The following is a 22549-nucleotide window of genomic DNA, read 5'->3' as shown; positions in this document are numbered from 1 at the left end:
AGAAAGAAAAAAAGGAAAGAAAGGAAAGAGAAGAAAGAAAGAGAGACAGAGACAGAGGAAGAAGAAAGAAAGAAAGAAAGAAAGAAAGAAAGAAAGAAAGAAAGAAAGAAAGAAAGAAAAAAGAAAGAAAGAAAAGAAAGAAAGAAAAGAAAGAAAGAAAGAAAGAAAGACAACTCAAATCCAAAATGTTTGTGGCTAGGTCTACATGTTAACATGTAAGAAACTCTAGAATTTTTTTTTTTTTTTTTTGAGATGGAGTCTCACTCTGTTGCCCAGGCTGGAGTGCAGTGGCATGATCTCGGCTCACTGCAAGCTCTGCATCCCGGGTTCACGTCATTCTCCTGCCTCAGCCTCCTGAGTAGCTGGGACTGCAGGCCCCCACCATTGCGCCCGGTTAATTTTTTGTATTTTTAGTAGAGACTGGGTTTCACCGTGTTAGCCAGGATGGTCTCGATCTCCTGACCTCATGATCCGCCTGCCTCGGCCTCCCAAAGTGCTGGGATTACAGCCATAAGCCACCAAGCCTGGCTGAAACTCTAGAATTCTTGAGAGAGAGAGACAGAGAGAAGAGAAGAGAAGAGAAGAGAAGAGAAGAGAAGAGAAGAGAAGAGAAGAGAAGAGAGAAGAGAAGAGGAAAAAAAGAAAAGAAAAGAAAGGAAAAGAAAGAAAAGAAAAGAAAAGAAAATTAAAACCCAAAATGTTTGTGGCTAAGTCTACGTGTTAACTCGTAAGAAACTCTAGAATTCTTGAGAGAGAGACAGAGAGAGAAGAGAAGAGAAGAGAAGAGAAAAAAGAAAAGAAAACTCAAACCCAAAATGTTTGTGGCTATGTCTACATGTTTTGTTTTGTTTTGCTTTATTATACTTTAAGTTCTGCAATACATGTGCAGGACGTGCAGGTTTGTTACATAGGTATACATGTGCCATGGTGGTTTGCTGCACCCATCAACCCATCATCTACATTAGGTATTTCTCCTAATGTTATTCCCTCCCCTAGCCCCCCACTCCCCCGACAGGCCCTGGTGTGTGATGTTCCCCTCCCTGTGTCCATGTGTTCTCATTGTTCAACTCCTACTTATGAGTGAGAACATGCGGTGTTTGATTTTCTGTTCTTGTGTTAGTTTGCTAAGAATGATGGTTTCCAGCTTCATCCATGTCCCTGCAAAGGACATGAACTCATCCTTTTTTATGGCTGCACAGTATTCTATGGTTGTATATATGCCACATTTTCTTTATCCAGTCTATCACTGATGGGCATTTGGGTTGGTTCCAAGTCTTTGCTATTGTGAATAGTGCCGCAATAAACATATGTGTGCATGTGTCTTTATAGTAAAATGATTTATAATCCTTTGGGTATATACCTAGCAATGGGATTGCTGGGTCAAGTGGTATTTCTGGTTCTAGATCCTTGAGGAATCGCCACACTGTCTTCCACAATGGTTGAACTAATTTACACTCCCACGAACAGTGTAAAAGTGTTCCTATTTCTCCACATCCTCTCCAGCATCTGTTGTTTCCTGACTTTTTAATGATCGCCATTCTAACTGGCATGAGATGGTATCTCATTGTGGTTTTGATTTGCACCTCTCTTATGACCAGTGATGATGAGCTTTATATATATATATATAAATATGCATTCTATATATCATATATATATATATATGTTTGTTGGCTTCATAAATTTTTTCTCTTGAGAAGTGTCTGTTCATATCCTTTGCCCACTTTTTGATGGGGTTGTTTGTTCTTTTCTTGTAAATTTGTTTAAGTTCTATGTGTTAACATGTAAGAAACTAGAATTCTTGGCCTTGTATTCTTATAGGAAATCTTAATTTTTGAAGTTATGGTTTTCTATTTGAGGACAGCTTTCACAATTCATGTCCAGTATAGAAAGACATACTACTCAAGCATACTCCTTCACCATCACTATCTCTGCTATAGTCATTTCATTCTTCAGTCTTTAAGCTCTTTTCTCATACATTGTACAGCTACAGCAGAAGTCAGCTTTTCCTCCACCTTTCCTATTGATTTTCCCAATGCTTCTGCACATTAATGTGCATTCTATATATCATATGTTTGCAACCTAATTCTATGTGACCTCCTTAGGTTTCTTTAGACTATGAGTATTTTCTTAGTAAATAAAAAATTCAAAAGAAATTATGTGCCTTAGAATGAAAGGTTTGGCCCTCTATTCATGCCCTCTCTCCTAAACAGTTGCTGAAGGGATGGAGACTGAAGGAGTAACAAATAAGTTCACTTTTTCATGATCTAAGATATGGTATAAAAGATTTATGAAAGCTTAACTTGTGTAATTAGCCAAAAAAAGTTTCAAATTTCCTAACAAAGTGGATACATATGAAGAATATTAGCACAAAAGAAAACAAATGGTCAGGAGTTATTTTACCTTGATGTAGAAATATAGAACAGATGAGTATGATTTCCCTAGAGTCACATAATAAAAAAATTACACTGAAGTTCATTATATAACAGAAGTAGGTTAGAGTGTGGTTGGCTGAGCAAGAAAATGAAACAAATCTTTGACTTTCAATTACCAAGATGCAAAGGGGAAAAAATGCACCCACTCTGAATGGGAGGCACTTATGTAGGACAAATTATGTGCGTACCCCTCTCACCCAGGCAGAAAGGTTGTGAGGAGTAAATAGTATCATGAATATTTGTGAAAACATTAATTTGGGGCATGCTATGAAATATTAAGGATGCTGTAACAAAACTTTTCTTAGAAAGCTTGAGGAATAAAAGGGGAAAAACAAATAAAAATACCTTTCTTTATGTTGTACTCAAATGGTACTTGTGAAGGAAGTTCAGAAGTTTAAGGCTAGAAATTGGCATAATATGTGATAATATAGAAAGTTTAGAGCATTTGGGTTACTCACAACAAGAAATAGTATTGACAACGTTTTCAAGTTTCTCAGGGACAAGAAGCATTATTTAATAGTGACACCATGAATAGTTGTGTCTTAGCATGGGTGTATAAAACAGATAAGATAAATTTAGAAATATTATATTACTCTTTTTTTCACAGCAGTTAACTTCTAAAAGAATGCAGCCCTACTAATAAATTGAAACATCATAACATGATCAGTGTTTTCGACATTAAAGTCCAGGGTTATAACTATGAGAGTAGTTCTATTACACATAATATTTGTAAAGCTGTAGAGATGAAGATGTTTTGCAAATATATTTCCAACTTAGATAATAAACTTCTATGGTATTATTATTTTTAAGTTTTTATTAAAAACAAAAACAAACAAACAAACAAAAAAACCGAAAACAGCTTTCAAAAGAATGGAGCTGACTAGTTTCTTGCTGGACTTGTTTGAGCCTTAAGAGTTCTATTCTAAAGGCTCCTGGACCTTCCAATTAAAAAAGTCACACAAAAATGGTAGGGAAAGTAGGAATTATTTCATTTGTTAGCAGGCAACTCAATATGAGTTACAAAGTCATTTTAATGAACAATTTCATTCTGGCTTTTGCCCAAGGATTTGTATGGTGGGATGATGACAGAATGCTGATAGCTTCTGAAGATAAAATTGCTCAGTCTCCTTGAGAACAGTAAAAATGAAATGGGCTCAAACCACAGGAGCAAGGATTTGGGTTGGAGTTAGGAAGGATAACATATTTTTAAAAAGCCAAAATAAGACTGCTTTGAATTCTAAACTTTACAGGCATTCGAATAGCTGCCAAAGTAAATTTTTGATATAAATCTGTCTTGCTTCTGTAGTTGGATTCTTGGAGATGCAGTGGAAACATTTCCTTGAGTGCTCTCCTTCTTCCACACTCTATTTCTACCTACTGGTAAGCTCTTTCAGATCAACAACTAAAATATCTTCAGCATCTGACCCCTTTTCACTATTTCCACTGTCACTTGACCCAAACCTCTGTTCTCCCACCTGAGTAAGCACAGCACTGCTCTTCCTATTTTCACTCAAGCGCCAAATAGTCTATTATAATATCTCCACTTCATAGTCAGAATGATCCTTTTAGTACCTAAATCAGATGATAATCATGCGCCACATGAAGTTTTGGTCACCTGTGGACCCCTTATATGATGGTAGTCACATAAAATTATAATGCAGCTGAAAAATTTCTATTGCTTAGTATTTACTATACTGTACATTTTACCATTATTTTAGGGTGTACTCCTATTTAAGAAAAAAGTTAACTGTAAAACAGCCTCAGGCAAGTCCCTCAGGAGGTATTCTGGAAGAAAATAGTGTTATCATAGGAGATGCCAGCTCCATGCATGTTATTTCCCCTGAGGACCTTTCAGGTGGACATGATCTGAAGGGGAAGACAGTGACATTGATGATCCTGACCCTGGGTAGGGCCTAGGCTAATGTGTGAATTCATGTCTTGGGTTTACCAAAAAAAAAACTAAAAATCTAAAATTTAAAAATTAAAAATAGAAAAAAGTTTTATAGAATAAAGACATAAAGAAAGAAAAAATTTTTACAGCTGTAAAATATGTTTGTGCTTTAGGCAATGTATTATTACAAGAGTCCAAAAGTTAAAAAAAAGTTTATAAAGTAAAAGAGTTGCAGTTAGCTGAGGTTAATTTATTTTTGGAAAAAATTTTTTTTTTAATAAATTTAGTGTAGCTTATGAGTACAGTGTTTATAAAGTCTACAACAGTGAATAGTAATTTCCTACACCCTCACACTCACTCACCACTCACTCACTGACTCATGCAGAGCAACTTTAAGTCCTGTAGGCTCCATTCATTGTAAGTGCTCTATGCGGGTGTACCATTTTTAATATTTTATACCAAATTTGTACTACAGCTTATCCATGTTTAGGCACACAAGTATTTACCCTTGTGTTACAGTTGCCTACAGTATTCAATACAGTAACATGGTTGTGTAGGTTTGTAGCCTAGGAGCAATAGGCTATACCCTGTAGCCTAGACATGTAATAGACTATACCATCTAGGTTTGTGGAAGTACATTCTATGATGTTCGCACAACAAAATAGTCTAAGGATGCATTTCTTAGGATGTATCCCCTTAGGTAAGTGACAAATACTTGTTAAGCGTTTTGCATTCCTTTCAGACCTCAGACAAATACCTTTTAGCTTCACTTCCCTCTCCCTTTCTGACTTCATTTCCTCCCACTGCTCCTCCCTCAGCTATTCCAGCACTAGTGGTTTTCCCCAGTTCCTCCAATATATGAAGCACATGGGTGAATAATGGCCTTTCTACTTACTTATTGTTTCTTCTGTCTGAAGTGTTCTGCCCCTACATATCACTGCATCTCATGCTCTAAAGGTTCAGTTCTATATTCAAATACCACTTTGCAGATGAAAGGCCCTCCCTGGTCATCCTCCCTGAAATGACACTGCTTTCTTGACTCGTTAACCGCTCACCCTGTCGACTGCTTCATTCCTCTTTTAACAATTATAACCACTGGGCATGTTTGATGGCATGGTTTGACATCTGTATCTCTACCACAAAACATAAATTCCATGAGAGCAAGAGGTTTGTCTAATTCGTTCACTGAGACATCTTCTAGGACAAAACATGGCACATATTTACTGAATAATTGTCTGAGACCTCTTAAAGCTGGTTAAATCCATGAATCATTACCAATCTATTATACTAGCACTAGCGAGCACCTCAGCCTGGGGTTCAGTTGTGTGCAAGAAAGCCCATTACACACCTGGGCAGTTTGTCTTGTTTGCTCCTAACAGGGTCTGATATAGCCTTTCACAATGTCACCCTCCCCCGTGCTTCCACCCCAACCATGTGGAATTAGAGGATCCTAGTAAATACCATGAGATAATTTCTATGAAATGAGAAGCAATCAAAGAACTCTATAGCCGCATATCAAAGTTTAAAACTATGTTTGAACTATTTGTTTTCTCAGGAAACCAGTATGTTAGCACAATAAAGAAACAGATATTTTTTGTTGTATTTTTTTTCCTGACCTACAGAAAAACACCCACTAGCTTCAGGTGTTCAGCAAGGGTGGTAAAGAGCCAGAAGGCAGAGATAGAACTTAGCACATTCAGACTCAAATCTAGCTGACTGAACTGACGTCAGGTGCCACAAATAAACATACCAAAAAAAAAAAAAGTTAAATTGTGTATTTTTCAGGCGTGATGTCAACAGACTACAAGTGTCTCATTTTTAATGAAAGGAAGTCAAACAAGAGATGGGGATGTGTGAATCACAAAACTAAGCAGCGACACAAAGGAAAATAAAGCCTAGAAAGAGAAGCCACTATATTTTAGAATAATATTGTCAGACTGAAAGTTGGTTTCTCTATTAAAGAACAAGATATTCTACCAATGAAATTATCAAGTTTGCCAGTGAATATAAGAAAGAACATAGGTTCGGTGTTGATAAAAAGGCATTGCACAGAGAAAGGAGATGTCAACGTTGTATCACACCATTTTTCAGGTTGAATTTGGATTCAATTTCAGAAAACATCAACTATGAATTTTCATCCTGACAAACTTAATATTTATTTTATTTTATTATTTTTTATTTATTTATTTATTTATTTTTTGAGACGGAGTCTCGCTCTGTCGCCCAGGCTGGAGTGCAGTGGCGCGATCTCGGTTCACTGAAAGCTCCGCCTGCCGGGTTCACGCTATTCTCTTACCTCAGCCTCCCAAGTAGCTGGGACTACAGGCGCCCGCCACCACGCCCGGCTAATTTTTTGTATTTTTAGTAGAGACGGCGTTTCGCCTTGTTAGCCAGGATGGTCTCGATCTCCTGACCTCATGATCCGCCTGCCTCAGCCTCCCAAAGTGCTGGGATTACAGGCATGAGCCACCGTGCCCGGCCGCCTTAATATTTAATATTTTCTAAACCAAGAAGACACAGTAATATTTACCTTTTCAAAGAAAAATATCTTACTTTAATGCTTTCAAGGCACTAGCCTTATTGGATTACTGGATAACTAAATTGATACGTTTTAGATTCTTGTATCTGTTAGGGTTTATATATCAGAAGAACTTTTGAAATTCCTTACAACTAATAATTATAGCATTCTGTATTTGAAGATCTTATTTAGCCTAAAACCATTCCCCTCTTATTTGATATTTTCAGCATCAAATAATTCCTAAGGAACAGTTGTGAAATAGCTGTAAGTGGGTGTAGCAACATTCATCTGTCTAAAGTAAATTCATAAAGATTACTGTATCAAAATTTTATGGGTATAATCCATTGAAACCACATAAAGAGCTTGAACATTTAGATCCTGTTCACTGTGTCTGCACTTTTCCTTGAGAATTTTCATGTTATAGAATTGAGAATCCCATAAAGTTTATCTTAAGACACTGAACTTTATTAGCAATTGATATTAAGTAGAGCGATCAATTTGAAACGTTCTCTCCATTTTATTATAGGACACTGATTTTATACTGTCTTGTCCTGGAACTCCTTATACGTACTACCTCTAATCATTATTACTCTGACACCAACTTTGATTCTTTGTTTTTAATGTAGATATCACCTTATGTCTCTTCTATTTTATTATTGTATTGATAATTGAAAAAAACTTTTATGACTTCAACTATCACTTTTATGTAGTTGATTACCAAATGTGTATTTATAGATTTGACTCCTCTAATAAAATCCAAGTTCTCATTTTATTTTTTTCACTTGGGGGCTATACTTGTCTAAATATTAATATGTCAAAAATACTCACAAATGTGTGTTGAATAAACATAATATCAATCCCTCCATTATCTCTCACACCCCAGTCAGTTATGGAATCCTATCAATTCTAGCCTCAGACAGAGTCTCAAATTCACACCCACATGTCAGTTCCTATTCTTACCACCAGCAATTCCTGTCTTCATTGTCTCCTGCATGAATTACTATTAAAAGCCTTCTATCTACATTTGGACTCACCATGTTGATGGTGTTTCCCAGCTTCAATCAATTCTATTTTCTCATCTTACATACGTTCTACCAAAGCACAACTCTTGTCAGGTAAAGATTCAGTGACTCCCTATTATCTTTAGAATTCAGAACCATGAATCAACATGCCTTTCCAATTTTATTTTACTTGCTTCACTTCTATACATATGTGCTTTTATTAAAACAGGCCATTTTTTTTCCCCAAGCACAATTTCAACTTTGACATCTCTATATCATCTTTGCTAAAAGAATGTTCTGGACTGTAACCATCTATTTGCTACTCACTCTTCTTTATGTTGACTTATCAACAATCCAGCCATTCTTCAAAGTCTACATTAAATGCTTCCTTCTCTAAGAAGTTTTTCTTGATCCTCATACAGAACAACATCTCCTGGAATAAAGCACTAACATTTGGCTTATGTGACACATATCAAAGTGTATTTGATGTTTATTTATTTATGTAATTCTTTTCTGTCTACAACTAGACCGCAATTTTCTTGCAGGCTAGAAGATTAGTGATTTATTTTAATGACCTGAGTCATTCAGCAAAGGCTTTGCTTATAGTAAGAGAAAAATTATTTTTGTTTTTACTTGAACATAGTCAATGGGAGAGTAACATGTGACACATCACTGATCTTCCTTGAATTCAGTTCAATGAATGCAATTCTAGTTCTAGGTTCTAAACTAATACAATTAATTTTTAAAGAATAGGATATTCTTATCAATAAAAGCAAATGTAATATGCTACATGAAGCTATTGTGAAAAATATATAAAAATATATAACTGAAAATATAACCAAAACTATAAATCATCACTTAACTTTGGACAAATCGTTAGAACAATATAGTCCCATTCCCTTGCCTTGTCATTCTAGTCATGTCAGATCTCATACACTCCATTTTGTATTTGGAACTGCAAACAGCTGGACCTCAAAATAATGTACTTTTATCCTTTTCAGGGCTTCATGTTATTTGTTTTATGCTATTACTGCAAAAGAAATCCAAATACTTTCAAGCCATGAGTTTAGATTTATCCTTTGAGTATATTTTACACTGTAGTTAATGTAAAATTTTTAAAGGAATGAACAGTATCAAGAAAGAGAGTGGTTAGCAAAGCACAGAGGATGTGAAGGATGAAAAATGGGAGTAGATTTATCTGGCAATTAGAGTTTCTGGAAGGCTTTTCAAATAGGAGCTTCAGAAAGATAACAAGAGAAATAGGACTGCAAGGTCCTTAAGGAAAAATGTTTAGAGGAAAAGTATAGAAAGCAAGTTGAAATAAATCTTCAAATAATATTTTCATTGAAAAATAACTTTCTGTCTTGTTGAAAAAATAACTTTTTAAAAATATCTCATATTAAATAATATAAAGATATGGCCCTCTAGACCTAATTGATACTAATACATTTTTAAAATTATTGATATATTGAAAAAGTCACATGTTTTTCCTAAAACAAAAACCACTTACCTATGCAGATAGTTAAAACATTTCAAATATAATTTTTTTAAAAAGAGGCATATTGAAAATTGAAATCTTTCACACACATTCATTCATACATTCATTTATATAGTAATTAATCTATTTAGCAGAGCATTTAGTCTTTAGTAAATGCTCATTAACTCATGCATTATAACTTTCATGTGTTTATTTTAGATGTCATATACATATTTAAAAATGAAAACTAAATATTATATTGAAGCTTGATTATTTTATAAATTCATTGGTTTGAAATCTTTGTTTGTAGACTGTTTTCTTCCAAACCTCTGTTAAACGTTTTGAGATCATAAATCTTTTAAGAAAAAGATCAAAGCTATGAACATGCTCCGTATAAAAATGTACATGCACGCGTATATACCAAAATGTTCATAGAATTTTTTATCATATAAGAGCATTTCATTTATCAAAAGCCGATATAGACGGGGAGATTTTTGAGAAAAAAAGAAGCTTCGAACTTTTTCATTTGAACTATTTTTGAAGAAAGTCTTTCTAAAATGTGTCACTCCTTTTCTGAGATTTTAATCAGATTCTAGGAACTTTTATCTTGATGAATTAAGGCCATGCGTTTAAATATAAATTATCGTCCTAAGTCTTAGAACTAACGTTCTCAAAGGTGAGACATGAGGTGTCATTTCTTTAGGAAATGACCGTAAGGAAAAAGTATTTCTTTGTTATTATTGTTCCAGCATTTCATCTGTTCTATTTGCTATATATGTGCCTCTAATAGCACTGCTTCTGCTTCCAACCCATTCTATCTAATCCAGTAACTAGAAAATAGAAATGCTGAAACTATATTTAAAGTTGAAATAAAATAATCTATTAGTTCTGAGAGTCTTTTATTAAATTGCATGGTCATTTGGCATTTATATTTGACTGTTCAACTCTTTCTTCCTTCAGGAGTTTACTATCTATAGTCAGAAAAGTGAGGCAGCTATACATATAGACTTTATGAAAAAATAATTTATAATCTCTCTAAAATACATTATGATTTTTGAAGTTCTTTAAGTAGTCTTAATCCAACACATTCTAAAGAAAATGGCCATAAGGAACAAACTTTCTTAGTTACTTAGTCTCTATTCATTTCTCACATGCTGTGTGCATGCCTGTGTTTGTGCATACATGTCTGCTCAATATAATGAGCAGACTGTTGGATAATTAATATTTGGACTTAGAATGTAAGACAGAATCAGGGCCAATTCACATGTTTCACAACTTTCTACTATAAAATAGTCTCTATTTATGTCCATGCTCAAAAACATTGGAAATATCAGACAAAACATTATAATGTTTTACATATATGGTATCAAACTGGATAACATAAAAAGTATTAATAGTAAGAGATCATTACTCATATTACTTAATTTGATACTAGTGTATACAATTTGGAAAACTCCTGAATACTATGGCGCATAACCCTCAGTTCTAGTCACCAAACTACAGTGTCAGTCAGTCCCTGAGCTAGCATTTGAGGAAATCAACAATAAATAAGATGTCTTTTGGGTAGTCAGTATAAATAATGTTTAGAATTTTTACTCACAGAACATAACTTTTAATATGGATAATTGTTGCTATATAAACAATCAGAAGGCAGAACAATCACACTATCCTCAGGCAAGATGGACAATGATATAGGATGATATTGACTTTATTTGCAGCATTCGACTGCTTTGAGTTATGCTTAATATACCTCTTAAAGTTTAATCACATTTAAGGGAAGAAGGTAAACCTAGATAACATAATCTTATTGCAAAAAAATACACAATATTTTCAAATATACAACCTTGGTAAGTCAAAGAAAGGTAAAGATGAATAAATGATTGTAATTTATGGACATTTATGAAATTTTTACAGCAAATAATACAGCTATAGAGAATGTGATACGCTGTGATTCTGAAACATAAATCCAAATTTAAGTTTAAATCCAATTTAAGTTTGCTAGACTCTGAGATTGGCTTTGTTTGTCATAGTTTTTATTCCAAACACATTCTGCACAAATGCCATGTATTGATCTGAGCATTCTTTTAATTAGCAATACCTTTTAGGATTAGACGTTAACATTTACAAGAAGAAGAAGAAAACAACAGTTCTCTGTTTTTCTATCTCATTTTAACTCATAAATTACTTTACCAATTGTCCAATCTGCCCCAAGACCCTTCATAACTCATTTCCTTCCCTTAGGAAAGTGGTTCCGGCTTGGGTGACTAGCATCCCTGGAATCTCACTAGATTCCTTCCACGTGCCTTAAAACTCATAGCTGTGATTGCTAAACCTTTTCCACAGACATGCTATACCTTTCCTACGGACTTTCTTTCCTTTATCTGCGCAGCCACTTTTATAATGGACATTTAATTGGGAATTTCTCTGATTTCTGAATTCATCGTTCAACAAAGATACCATCTTTGGTCTCTTTTTACTCTAATTGTCCATAAGAAGGTACGGCTTCCTCCATTACTGAACTGGCACACCCACTGGCACACCCGCTGCTGGACACCCACTCTGGAGAAAAGTGTGGGCCCTCCAGTAGGCTCAGAAGATGCATTAAGATGTTAAACTCTCTGATTAAGGCCTGTGCTGGATGAAGAGGATATATGGGCTCCAAAATGTCTCCAGACTTTTGAACTATCCATTACATAGACTTTCCTCAAGTGAAGAATATTACCAGTAGTTAACTATAACCTAGTGTAATCTGAGGTCACCCTGGTGGAAGATATCCTAGGATAAAATCAGTCTCTGCAGGACTTAGGGACCTTCAGAAGAAATTAAGTATAAAATGAACCACCAAAAGCCTTAATCATAAAAAAAAATTATGTTCTCTACCAGTTGAACTTCCCTAGTTAATTCTCCCACCAAAGTAGGTCTCTTCCTAATCCAGAAACTAAAGCATAAATATCTGTGAATATGAATATAGGGCAAAATATATTTAAACACATTTCTATCTATGGTTCAGTGGTTTTTATGTTAAGAGTATTAAAGTATGACAAATGAAAGAAAATAATTCTGAATCACAGTAACATTATCAGAAGAAGCTTTAAAGAAATGAGAAAACTGTAAGCCTATATCAATTCAATGTGTATCACTAAGAAGACTATTTCTTTGTGCTTGTTAATTTTTAACCACAAAGAGAAGTGTGTCATTTGGTTAATATAATGGTTGTTGCATTACAGAATCCACTACAGAGGGACCTGAGAGATCCACTGTGTACTGGAAGATATTCAGAAAAACTGCATTGGCAGCAGTTGCACCATCATCTTAACCCTGGAAGGTATTCTCAAGTGTTCCACCACACACAGATTCAGCTCCTGCCTGGGACAATCAGTGAGAAAGTAACTTGGCATCCTCAAGAACAATGTACGGAAGATCATAAAGACTAATATGTTGTTTTTCAAAATTACTAGTGTGTATACACACACACACATTCATAACTAGATTAGATAGCAATGAGCATTTGGCAGAATGAAAAAATAAATACATATTATCCTACATATACATGTAAAGATACACAAAAATAGGCCTACAAGCAATCATACAAATGCATGAAGATAAATAAAAATATATGTGTACATATATATGATGCAATGTGTTTAGGCCCATCTAAAAGTCAGATACCAAGTATTAGAAATATATTTGCTCACATGCACTTAAACATATGAATAATGAATATTATACTTGGAAACGTATGGTGTAGATACTTGCAATTTTTTTTTTATTTCAGAAAGATTTTTGGGGAAAATCCTATTTCTTACCTACATTTCCAGTCATTAAGTATGAATTCTGAAAGTCCATCATCCCCATTCCAACAATGTGTATAAAATCTTCAATCACCTGCATTAACTCTATTGACCCTGGATAAATCTAGAAAAATAAGCAAAGGTTAGAAGGATTAAAAAATCTATACATACAATGGCATATATAACAGAAATTTTTTAAACTACATGAAATCATAAATCAGCTTTGTTTCACTTCAAAAAAATCTACAGCTGCCAATAGCTGTATTTTTTCAAATTAATAGTTGAGAATGACATCAGGTGTCACATTGGAGGAACTTTGGAAGTAATATGATGTAGTGATTAATCCCTCATAAATCTAAGGAAACTTAAAATATCTAACAGATTGTCTCCTCAGAAAATAGACGACTTTTCTTTTGATGAACTCTTTTCATCATTTAAATATAACAAAAACATAGAACACTGAAATTGGGCTCTTTACATGTTTAGCTTGGCATCTATATGAGGAACACAAGAGGAAAAAGAGTTAATATTGCCACCATGAAGATATTTACAAACTATTAAGTTATTGCATAATAATAAATATCTTCAGAGAAACATTTATTGTTTAATAATTATAATGCCCACTGTAAGAATAATGGTAATAATTTTAGGATTACAATAATATTAATAGTCCTAGTGCATGTGCTTTACATGTACAAATACAAAACACACCTATGGGATTATTGTCCATATTTTAGGCAAGAAGAAGCAAGACCTCAAGAAGGTTAAACAGCATACCTAAGGCCATATTGTATCTTTAATAGTGGCTGAGCAGTATCTACCTAACTGTCCATCTATGCATCTATCTATCTATCCATCTACCTACTTATCTACCTGCCTACCTAGAGGACCATCTGCCTCCACGGTCCAAGTGATTTTTTCAACATCATTGCACCTCATACAGTACAAATGGACGAGTGTTTTTTATTTGGCAACCTGATTGTGTCAATAGTTCATAGTGTTTGTAACATAAAGGCTATTGAAAATGTCACATGAATTTTCATGTGTATAACCCATAAAGCTTATAAAGTCATCCTGCATTATATAACCACTTTAGAGCAGAAAATCTTTTGAAGTCAGGTTAATTTCTTGTGGCCATTCAGCACCACTGTATCTTCTAGCCATGAAAAATTAAGTGGATTAGAGAGTTCTAGCTGCTTTGTAATCGCAAAGACTAGTGCAGAAGATGAAAAGGCATTCTGAATAATAGAAAAGCATATAGTCAGAGCTGAAAGGGATAGCAGGCACATGTGTATTTCAAAGGGGCTTGCGGTTGTGCCCGTCTAAAAATCAGACAGTATCTACAGTATATTTACTCACATATACTTGAAGACACGAATGATGGATATTAGACTTAGACATGTATAACTCAGATAGTTCCAATTTTTAACTTTAGAAAGATTTGGGAGATAAAACTTGTCTCTTAGCTTCATTTTCAGTCATTAAATATGAATTTCGAAAGCCCATCATCCCACTTTCAAGAATGTGCCTAAGATTTTTGTTATCACCAAGGCTTCCTGCTACTACTATATTTTCCCCTTATCTTTGTGTAGGTGCATATGTATATGAGTAAGTGTAGTGTAATAAATACAAATTAAAATAAGAGGCTTATTTTTTTGTGTTGAAAATAAGGGAAGAGTCTCCCTCCCTCAACCCCACTCTCTTCTCCCTTTTCTTAGAGCGTTTACTTTTGGAAAACTAGTAATTGTAAGCACTTTTTCTCTTTGCAATGCATGTCAATTTATTTAAAAGCTAAATAGTCTCCTACAAGCTTAAAGATCCAGGAATGTCTCTCTTTGAGAGGTAAATATACAAAAAGATAGTGCCCCTCTTTCTCAGTTTCTGTGAAAGGTAGAAGCCTAACTTCAGAGGCCTCTTGAATTTTGCTTCAAGTGGCAAAATTACTTCCAGTCATAAAGATATAAGGAGGTTATTTTTTCTTTGAATAAGGCCAATTAAGTAACAAGATGGTCACTGCCAAATACCAAGTGAATTTAGGATGAATTATGCTTGACAAAGGGTGCTCTTAAGTTCTCTTCAGAACTAGTTACTGTTTACCTTGAGGACACTGCTTGGCTATGTAATAGGGTCTTTGTAATCGCAGTGGATTGGCTATGATACACATTACATTCTGGTTTACTGATTATTCAATAATGAATGTGTTTTCTTTCCCTTCTACCTTGGTGGAGAGATTTTTTAGGTTGGCTAAAGATTTTGTTTTTAATTATATTTCTCCAAGTGTAGTTAAATGCTATAGAGCAGGTTATAAAAGGTTGGCAACTTTTTCTGTTTGCATATAGTAAACATTTTAGGCTTTGCAGGACATGAAGTCTCTATTGTAAATGCAACTCTTTCCTTGTTGCACCAAAACGACCATATATAGATTATAGGTAAATGAATGGGTGTGGCTATATTCCAAAATATGATTAACAAAATAAGCCTCAAGCTGGATTTGGCTCACTGGCTGCAGTTTGCTCACTCTTGCTCTAGAGACATATGAATTTTCAGTGTAATGACGAAATATCCAACATAATACATGACTAAAATGACTTGTCTTGACTAAACCGGACTTAACTCCAGCCATATGGGTAGGGTGTAAAGTGGTGCTCTATAGAATGTAGTTTTTTTTTTTAACTTTAGTATACTACATTTTTAGTAGGATGCTTTATCTAAACATAGTTTTATCCTTCATAACTGGAACTGATGGGTAACAAATTCTGAAATGACTATTTGAAAGAGTAAATTTTGTTTGCAAAAAACTTCCAGTGTCAATAGCCACCATTTTACTCAGCTCGTTTTCCAAATGTACACAGAGGTCTGTTTTACATTTACTTTTGTTGAGGCTATTACTCAAAAATAAGGAGACCCACAAGGATTATCTCTGATAGATTTTAAACAGCATCTGTTTCCACAAAGTTCACCGTTTGTGCCACAAACCCAAGAGACCCATTCACCACATGGCTGCATTTATGACACCGCCTTTTAGTAAAAGCTGCAGAACAGGGTTGTTTTTGTTTTTTCAGCTTCAAATCGTTATTTCAAAAACAACATTAAGGATCATTATTATTGGAAAAAATATTTTAAATATAAGAATATAGCTAACTCAAAATCTCAAGGAAATAGATGGATTATGAATTCAGGATTTTTCATTGACAAGAAGTTCTGCCACCATTCATTATTTGTTAAAGTTGGGACCTCACGGTAAACAACAGCATCTGATAAATTGCAGTCTTGTTTTAGACAGGATATTACATATTTCTTCTTAATATATCCATAATTAATAGTCTCTAGCATTCTAGAAAGATGTACTTAGCCTCTGCAGCTGTATTCTAAGGAAAGACACCAACTTCTTACAGTGAGTGAATGAGGCTGTCCTCTAGAAGAAAGCCAAGGACAAATATGTAACTCGAATTGGTAGAAAAAAATAGATTTAAAGTATTAAAATGATGGTTTTTTTTTTCTGGCTATGTCCAGATGCCTGAAATTTATACCTAATAACGAGGCAGCCCCACACTGGACTATTTTTAGAGCTCCTGTCACAATAGGATAAAAGGCATGCTTTACTCCTGAAGACCCAGAATATGATTATAAAGGGAAAACCTGAACCTCAGTATATGTTCATTCTTTTTTTTTCAAGATTGTCTGATTTTTAACAAGAGTCAAATACAAAACCTAAAGAAGTTTGACATCCAGTTAAACTAAATTTACACTGAATTTTTTAAAACCATAATTTTTCTCTCTTTCTAGACTTCTAACCCACTTTTCCTGTAATTCAGAGGAAAAAAAATTAGTCACTGTCTATCAGTTAGGATACCACAAATGGTTATGCAAAGCATTTATAAATAATACCTAAACCAACAAGGCTACTTGCTACACTGATAAAGCGTAACAAAAAGATTTTAAAAAATCATAACATAATTTTTGATGAGGCCTGATTTTTACAATTCTTGGCTTTGAATCAAAATCACTGTCTCTGTGATCCATATTATATGTAGCATTGTAGTAAATGCAAATGGTTTTACTAGTCAAAGCTCCATACTTTCATTTGAAATATGTACTTTTAGATGTGCTGTTTTTCCCATGGTCTACAGACAAAAAAGGAACTTATTGGTTAGGTATATAATTATTACACATTAAATCCTTAAGGTTTTAAGTTGCTTAAACTTGCTCAGCTTTTTTTCACATGTATAAATATTCCTTCCAGACTGGTATGGTAACGATCATTTGTTTCCTCAAAAATTACTAGGATATAACCTAGACTGACTTAAAAATATCTTGTTTTCCTGAAATAGCAAGCCATTAATTTAGTCACATATTTTTTACACTTTGTTTTGCCAAATTCAAGTTCTGAAATAACCCTAACCTTACCTGTTGTGCATCTTCCCATTTTTCCTTGTTTTCTTCATCTAGAAGGTTGCTAACTATTTGAAAGAAGTTCTGTAAATTAAATTAGATAAAAGATTTAATATTACATGAGAGAATTATACTTTTTAATAACACCCATTTGGGTTGACTACGTGGTAAAGGTATAAGCACTTTGCAATATTGCTTTATGACCCTAACATAGTATTCTAGAAGATCACTGAGGATCCTTTTACAGCACCATAATTCTAGGATTTTCATATACCTTCATTTTTGTACTCTCAGAGGAGTTCAGAATAGGGAAAACACTTTCACTCAAAATTATTTGTTCCATTATAGTATCTACATTCCACTCTGTAATGTCATTGTGTAATTATTCCATACAAGTAAGTTTGATCCCGTCTGTAATGAAAGTCATCTGTATTTCATTACAAGTTGTCCTGTTAAATTGTGAGTCGTGGTTGTTATTGCAATGTTGTTTCAAAGAACACCCTAGTAAGACCATAGGCAAAGTGGAGGCAAGACAGGCTCCCTCAGTTGAAATCTTGACTCTGCCCTTCCTGGCCATTATACTTTTACAACTACCAATTGCAAATATTAAATAAAAGTTTCTAAGTTCCTGACATATCACACATGCTAAGAGCAGGCTTTCAAATTACTACTCTTTACTCCTCTGCCTTTTGCCAGCAAGCCAACATGGGAGAATGAATAGACATATAACATCCTTGCCATCATTCTTGTCTCTAACTGTTAAAGACCTATTGGCTTTATCTGCGCCTAACAGTACCCATTGGTTTCTGGTTTTTCTTTCATGCAGGAAGGTCATTTTGATGTTCATATTCCATTCACAATGGACACACTGACAGAGAGCAGGGCTCTGTTCAGTTCTATTTTGCAAGTGCTCATTTCACACATGAAGGATTTTTACCAGAGAGAGACTTTTCTTTCCCTTCACACTACACTGTGCCATCAAGACACAGGAACCAGGAGAGAACAACCAGCGTGCCTTTGAAGGCGAGCTGTGACTTAGGGGTCACAGGAGACCTGAGAAGTGTAAAGGGAAGGCATGACGTTTATCTTAAGTTGCATAGGCAGTGGTGGCTTGGCTGTGTTCTCAGAACCCATCTCTTCCGACTGTCTGTGTGTAGGTTAGCAGTAGCACCACTTCATACTGATACATTAACTTGGATCAGGACTCCCTTGAGGGCAGAAATAATCATAACCTGTTAGTCTCATCAGTCTTCCTCCCTATCCAGCTTCTCAAAACAGGCATTTGCACTAATTTCAAAGAAGCTCACCTGGGTGCTATTAAATGAAAAACAAAGCTGCTTAATTTCCTCTTCTCTTGTGGTTTGAAGCTGTTAGTATCTATATTTAATTGCCCTGTTTGTGCTATTTGTTTTAATAGTACCTGGCAATCACATGGTTGAAACACGGTTTGAGTCATAACCTCTATAAAAGTTACAGAATATTTTATGCAACTCTTAAAAAACCTGCAAGTCTGTTTTAGATGCGTTTTTCAATTCTTTCAGCCTTTTTGTACTACCAGCCATTTTTTTCCACTTAAAATTTCCTGCTTGAAGTGTTAACATTTGAAGGGCTTAGTCCATTGAGCTCTAACTCTACCTATGGTCAGAAAGAATTAACCTTCAGAGTTCTCCAATTGCCTATGGCTGGTTAACTCAGTAGGGTACATGGTGCTAATGAGGCAAAAGTTGCAGGTTTTATCCCTGTACATGCCAGTTAGCTGTGCTGAGGTCCATGACCTCGGTCTGCATTCTAACCCCTGCCAGCTTTCATACGAAATGCATGCTGCTGCTAACAAGAGACACCAAGAGAACAAGAAGCAATTTGTGCAACTGCATCTCCATTTCTTAAAAAAAAAAAAAAAAAAAAAAAAAAAATTTCACAAAGCATGTTTTGCTGACAGTGGGTCGGTGACTCCTTGCTGTACATGAAGGCCACTGCATACACAAAATTCCTTGATGAAGACAATAAATTCAGAGTTCAGTTCTTTTTTTAAATCACCAAAGGGCACACATAAAAAACACAAATTATTAAAATACATTTTGGGCCAACCAAACGTAGCATTTTGTACTATTCTTCAAGCATTCTGTACTCTTCTTCAAGGCCAACAAATGTGGCTTTACTAAATCGGAGTGGGAAGGCAGTACAGAATAAAGTTATTTGTTCTCACTATTGATTAGACTTTGGAATAATCAGTAGTAGCGCCCTGACTAATGAAATCCATGTAGGGGCACAGTGAGCTAAGTCTGAATGTCTCAAGCAGTGGGGCAGCATTTATGGTGAGACTAAGTCTTTCTTGTTCATCAGTGTATCCTCAGTGCATATAATGACTTGCTCATAGCAGATATTTAATAAAGTCCTAAATTTAAAACAAAATTTAAGTTGCGAAGTCAGTACATCTCAGCTTCTCTTTCTTTTTTCTTTATTGTTCCAACTTTAATTTTAGATTCAGGGGATACATGTGCAGGTGTGTTACCTGGGTTTATTGTGTGATGCTGAGGTTTGGAGTATGAATGATTCCATCACCTAGGTACTAAGCACAGTACCCAGTAGTTAGGTTTGTAGCCCCTTCCCCTCTCCTTCCCTCCCTCCCCACTCTATTAGTCCCCAGTGTCTATTTTTGCCATTTTTGTGTGCATGAGTACCCAATATTTAGCTCCCACTTATAAGTGAGAACATGCAGTATTTGGTTTTCTGTTCCTGCATTAATTTGCTTAGGATAATGGCCTCCAGCTGCATCCATGTTGCTGCACAGGGCATGATTTCATTCTTTTTAATGGCTGCGTAATATTCCATAGTGTACATGTACCACATATTGCACCTCAGCTTTCCTAAAAAGATTTAGCACAATTTCTTTCAGCTGGCCTTGCTCTAACTTGTCTCACACATATAGAATATATATATATATATATATACACACACACACACACACACACACACATATTATATATATGTATATATACACATACTAATACATACTGAATATATATTCACTTTGACATTTACTAAACTATCAGACTGTTAAATAGAACCAAACCTAACAGAACAGCACTTTGAAGAGGAGACTCATGACATTTCAGGCCGCATGATTGAATTTTTCAAAGTATGAAGCTGGTTCTGTGGTAGCAGAGCCACTACTTTCCAGTGTTCTTTTAAAACTCCATTAATGGTGATAATAGTTCTCTTTTGATGATTTATGGATTAGGTCACTTATGTCAATCCCTAAAATAAAAAGGTCAACACCTTACAGTAAGTTTTTGTCTCATTTTTTTGCTTTTTTTGTTTTTTGATTTTTTTTTTTTTAGTCAGCCCTGATCTCCATGACCTAGACTGATTTGAAAAACTGAGTGTCCTTGGCAGAATCTGAACTGTTTGGAGTTTGAACGAGGCAGACCCAGTTTAACATTTTCCCCATCAATTATTAACTGTATGGTTATGGGCAGATGTTGCCCACCTATGCTTTATATCTTGAATCTGGAATACAAGAGTAATGATAGCTACCTAGCAGAGCTATCGTGAAGCTTGGAGTTAATTCTTCACACAGTATCTGATGCATGGCAAGTGCTTGATATATGGCAACTTTATGATTTTATTCCTTTTATGTTATATTTTTTATGACTGGCTGCATGATTTGTATTCATTGCCACATTATGGCAAATATGCACCTATAATTCTGATACAGCCTTTCACAACCAGTAGCATTCTCCTCTATCCTCTTTAATGTCTCTTCCTCTCTCAGCAATATGTACAGAACAGAACTGATTCACTACTAACTCTGGGGAACATAATTTGTTCAGCAGAAATCTCTTCTTTCTAAGAATGTGCTCTGGTGGGAGAGGGTTTCAGGGTAGTTAGTATTAGACACCTACTATGTGAGAGGCATTATGGTGAATGGTTGTGGTACACAAAGGTCAAAGAGGCATGATCATTCTTTCTTTGCCGGAAGTATTACAAAAATCAGGGCAATAAATGTATGCTATAAAAATAAGCATAAATCCCTCTGTGGCATTCAAAGTAGAGGCCCTAGATTTGGCTATACGAGACAAAAAGGACACTTTATTTTATGGAAAGCAATAAAAAATTCTGTTTTTACTTCTGATTGGCATCCACTTGGCAGATTTCTCATGGATTATATACAATTTTTTATAAATATACTAAAATATGTCTTAGTGTTTTGCTTTTGCTGAATTCCTATTTCCATGGAAATAGAGTTGTAGATTAGGCTAGCAATTTCAGCCACAGGAAATGTGCTCTCCTCCATCTTAACCAGTAGCAAAGTGGTTGGACATCAAGGGACAAAGACAAGCCCTAAGAGTCAGATTTAGTAAGGTAGATCTGAAGGTTTGAAAGAATTACAGTGACTCTGACTAGAAATATAGGGTGAACTATTAGAAAGGCTTAACAAACAAGGAAGCAGGGATAAGCCATTAGGATAAGGATGCATAACATAGGATAGATCATTGATCCTCAACCTAGAGATCAACTAGTTGATGGCTGCAACGCCATGTGTGATCCAGCCACTTCCTGTCTCTCCAACTTTCTCTTATGCTATCCTGCCCCATACTCTATTTGTACTCCAAGTTCATTAGACTTCTTCATGCATCCCACACTCTTTTCTGCCCTGCCTGTAGAACTGTTTACATGCTGTTTGCTTTCTTGGACTACTATTCTTTCTGTTCTATACTCAGATAACCTTTATTATCCTTTATGTCCAGATTTACATGCAATTTCCTCAAAAGGCCTTATGAGATCATCACTCCCCTCTCCCCAGTTATACAGTCTGATATTTTCTTTTTCTCGTGGTACTGTGTGACCTTTTTTGGAAGTATATAGGATTTTAAGGTTATGATTTATTTGTATGATGATTGGTTTAGGGCTTTTGCCTCTACTAGTTTATAATCAAGTTATTTCTATTTTGTTCACTCTTGTGCCCCCAGTGCACAACATCAGGCACAGCAGCATGTAAATACTCAACTATTTAAAACTGATGAATTACATGCCCACTGTGTGT

General features: G+C 35.0%; 1 protein-coding gene across 2 annotated transcripts in view; it reads right to left on the bottom strand.

Annotated features, from left to right (window-relative positions):
* ADGRB3 (adhesion G protein-coupled receptor B3) overlaps positions 1 to 22549 on the bottom strand; it is a 755063-nt gene that overhangs the window by 360505 nt on the left and 372009 nt on the right. For both annotated transcript variants that reach the window (XM_019029897.4, XM_019029899.3), the window contains 2 exons: positions 17518 to 17586; positions 13126 to 13234 (listed from right to left, as the gene is read on the bottom strand). In XM_019029897.4, the coding sequence (XP_018885442.1) occupies positions 13126 to 13234; positions 17518 to 17586 (178 nt within the window). The remainder of the gene's footprint in view (positions 1 to 13125; positions 13235 to 17517; positions 17587 to 22549) is intronic.

Source organism: Gorilla gorilla, chromosome 5 (assembly GCF_029281585.2).
Source record: "Gorilla gorilla gorilla isolate KB3781 chromosome 5, NHGRI_mGorGor1-v2.1_pri, whole genome shotgun sequence".
Lineage (NCBI taxonomy): Eukaryota > Metazoa > Chordata > Mammalia > Primates > Hominidae > Gorilla > Gorilla gorilla.
The sequence above is the reverse complement of the archived record's forward strand: the minus strand, read 5'-3'. Positions and strand labels throughout refer to the sequence as shown.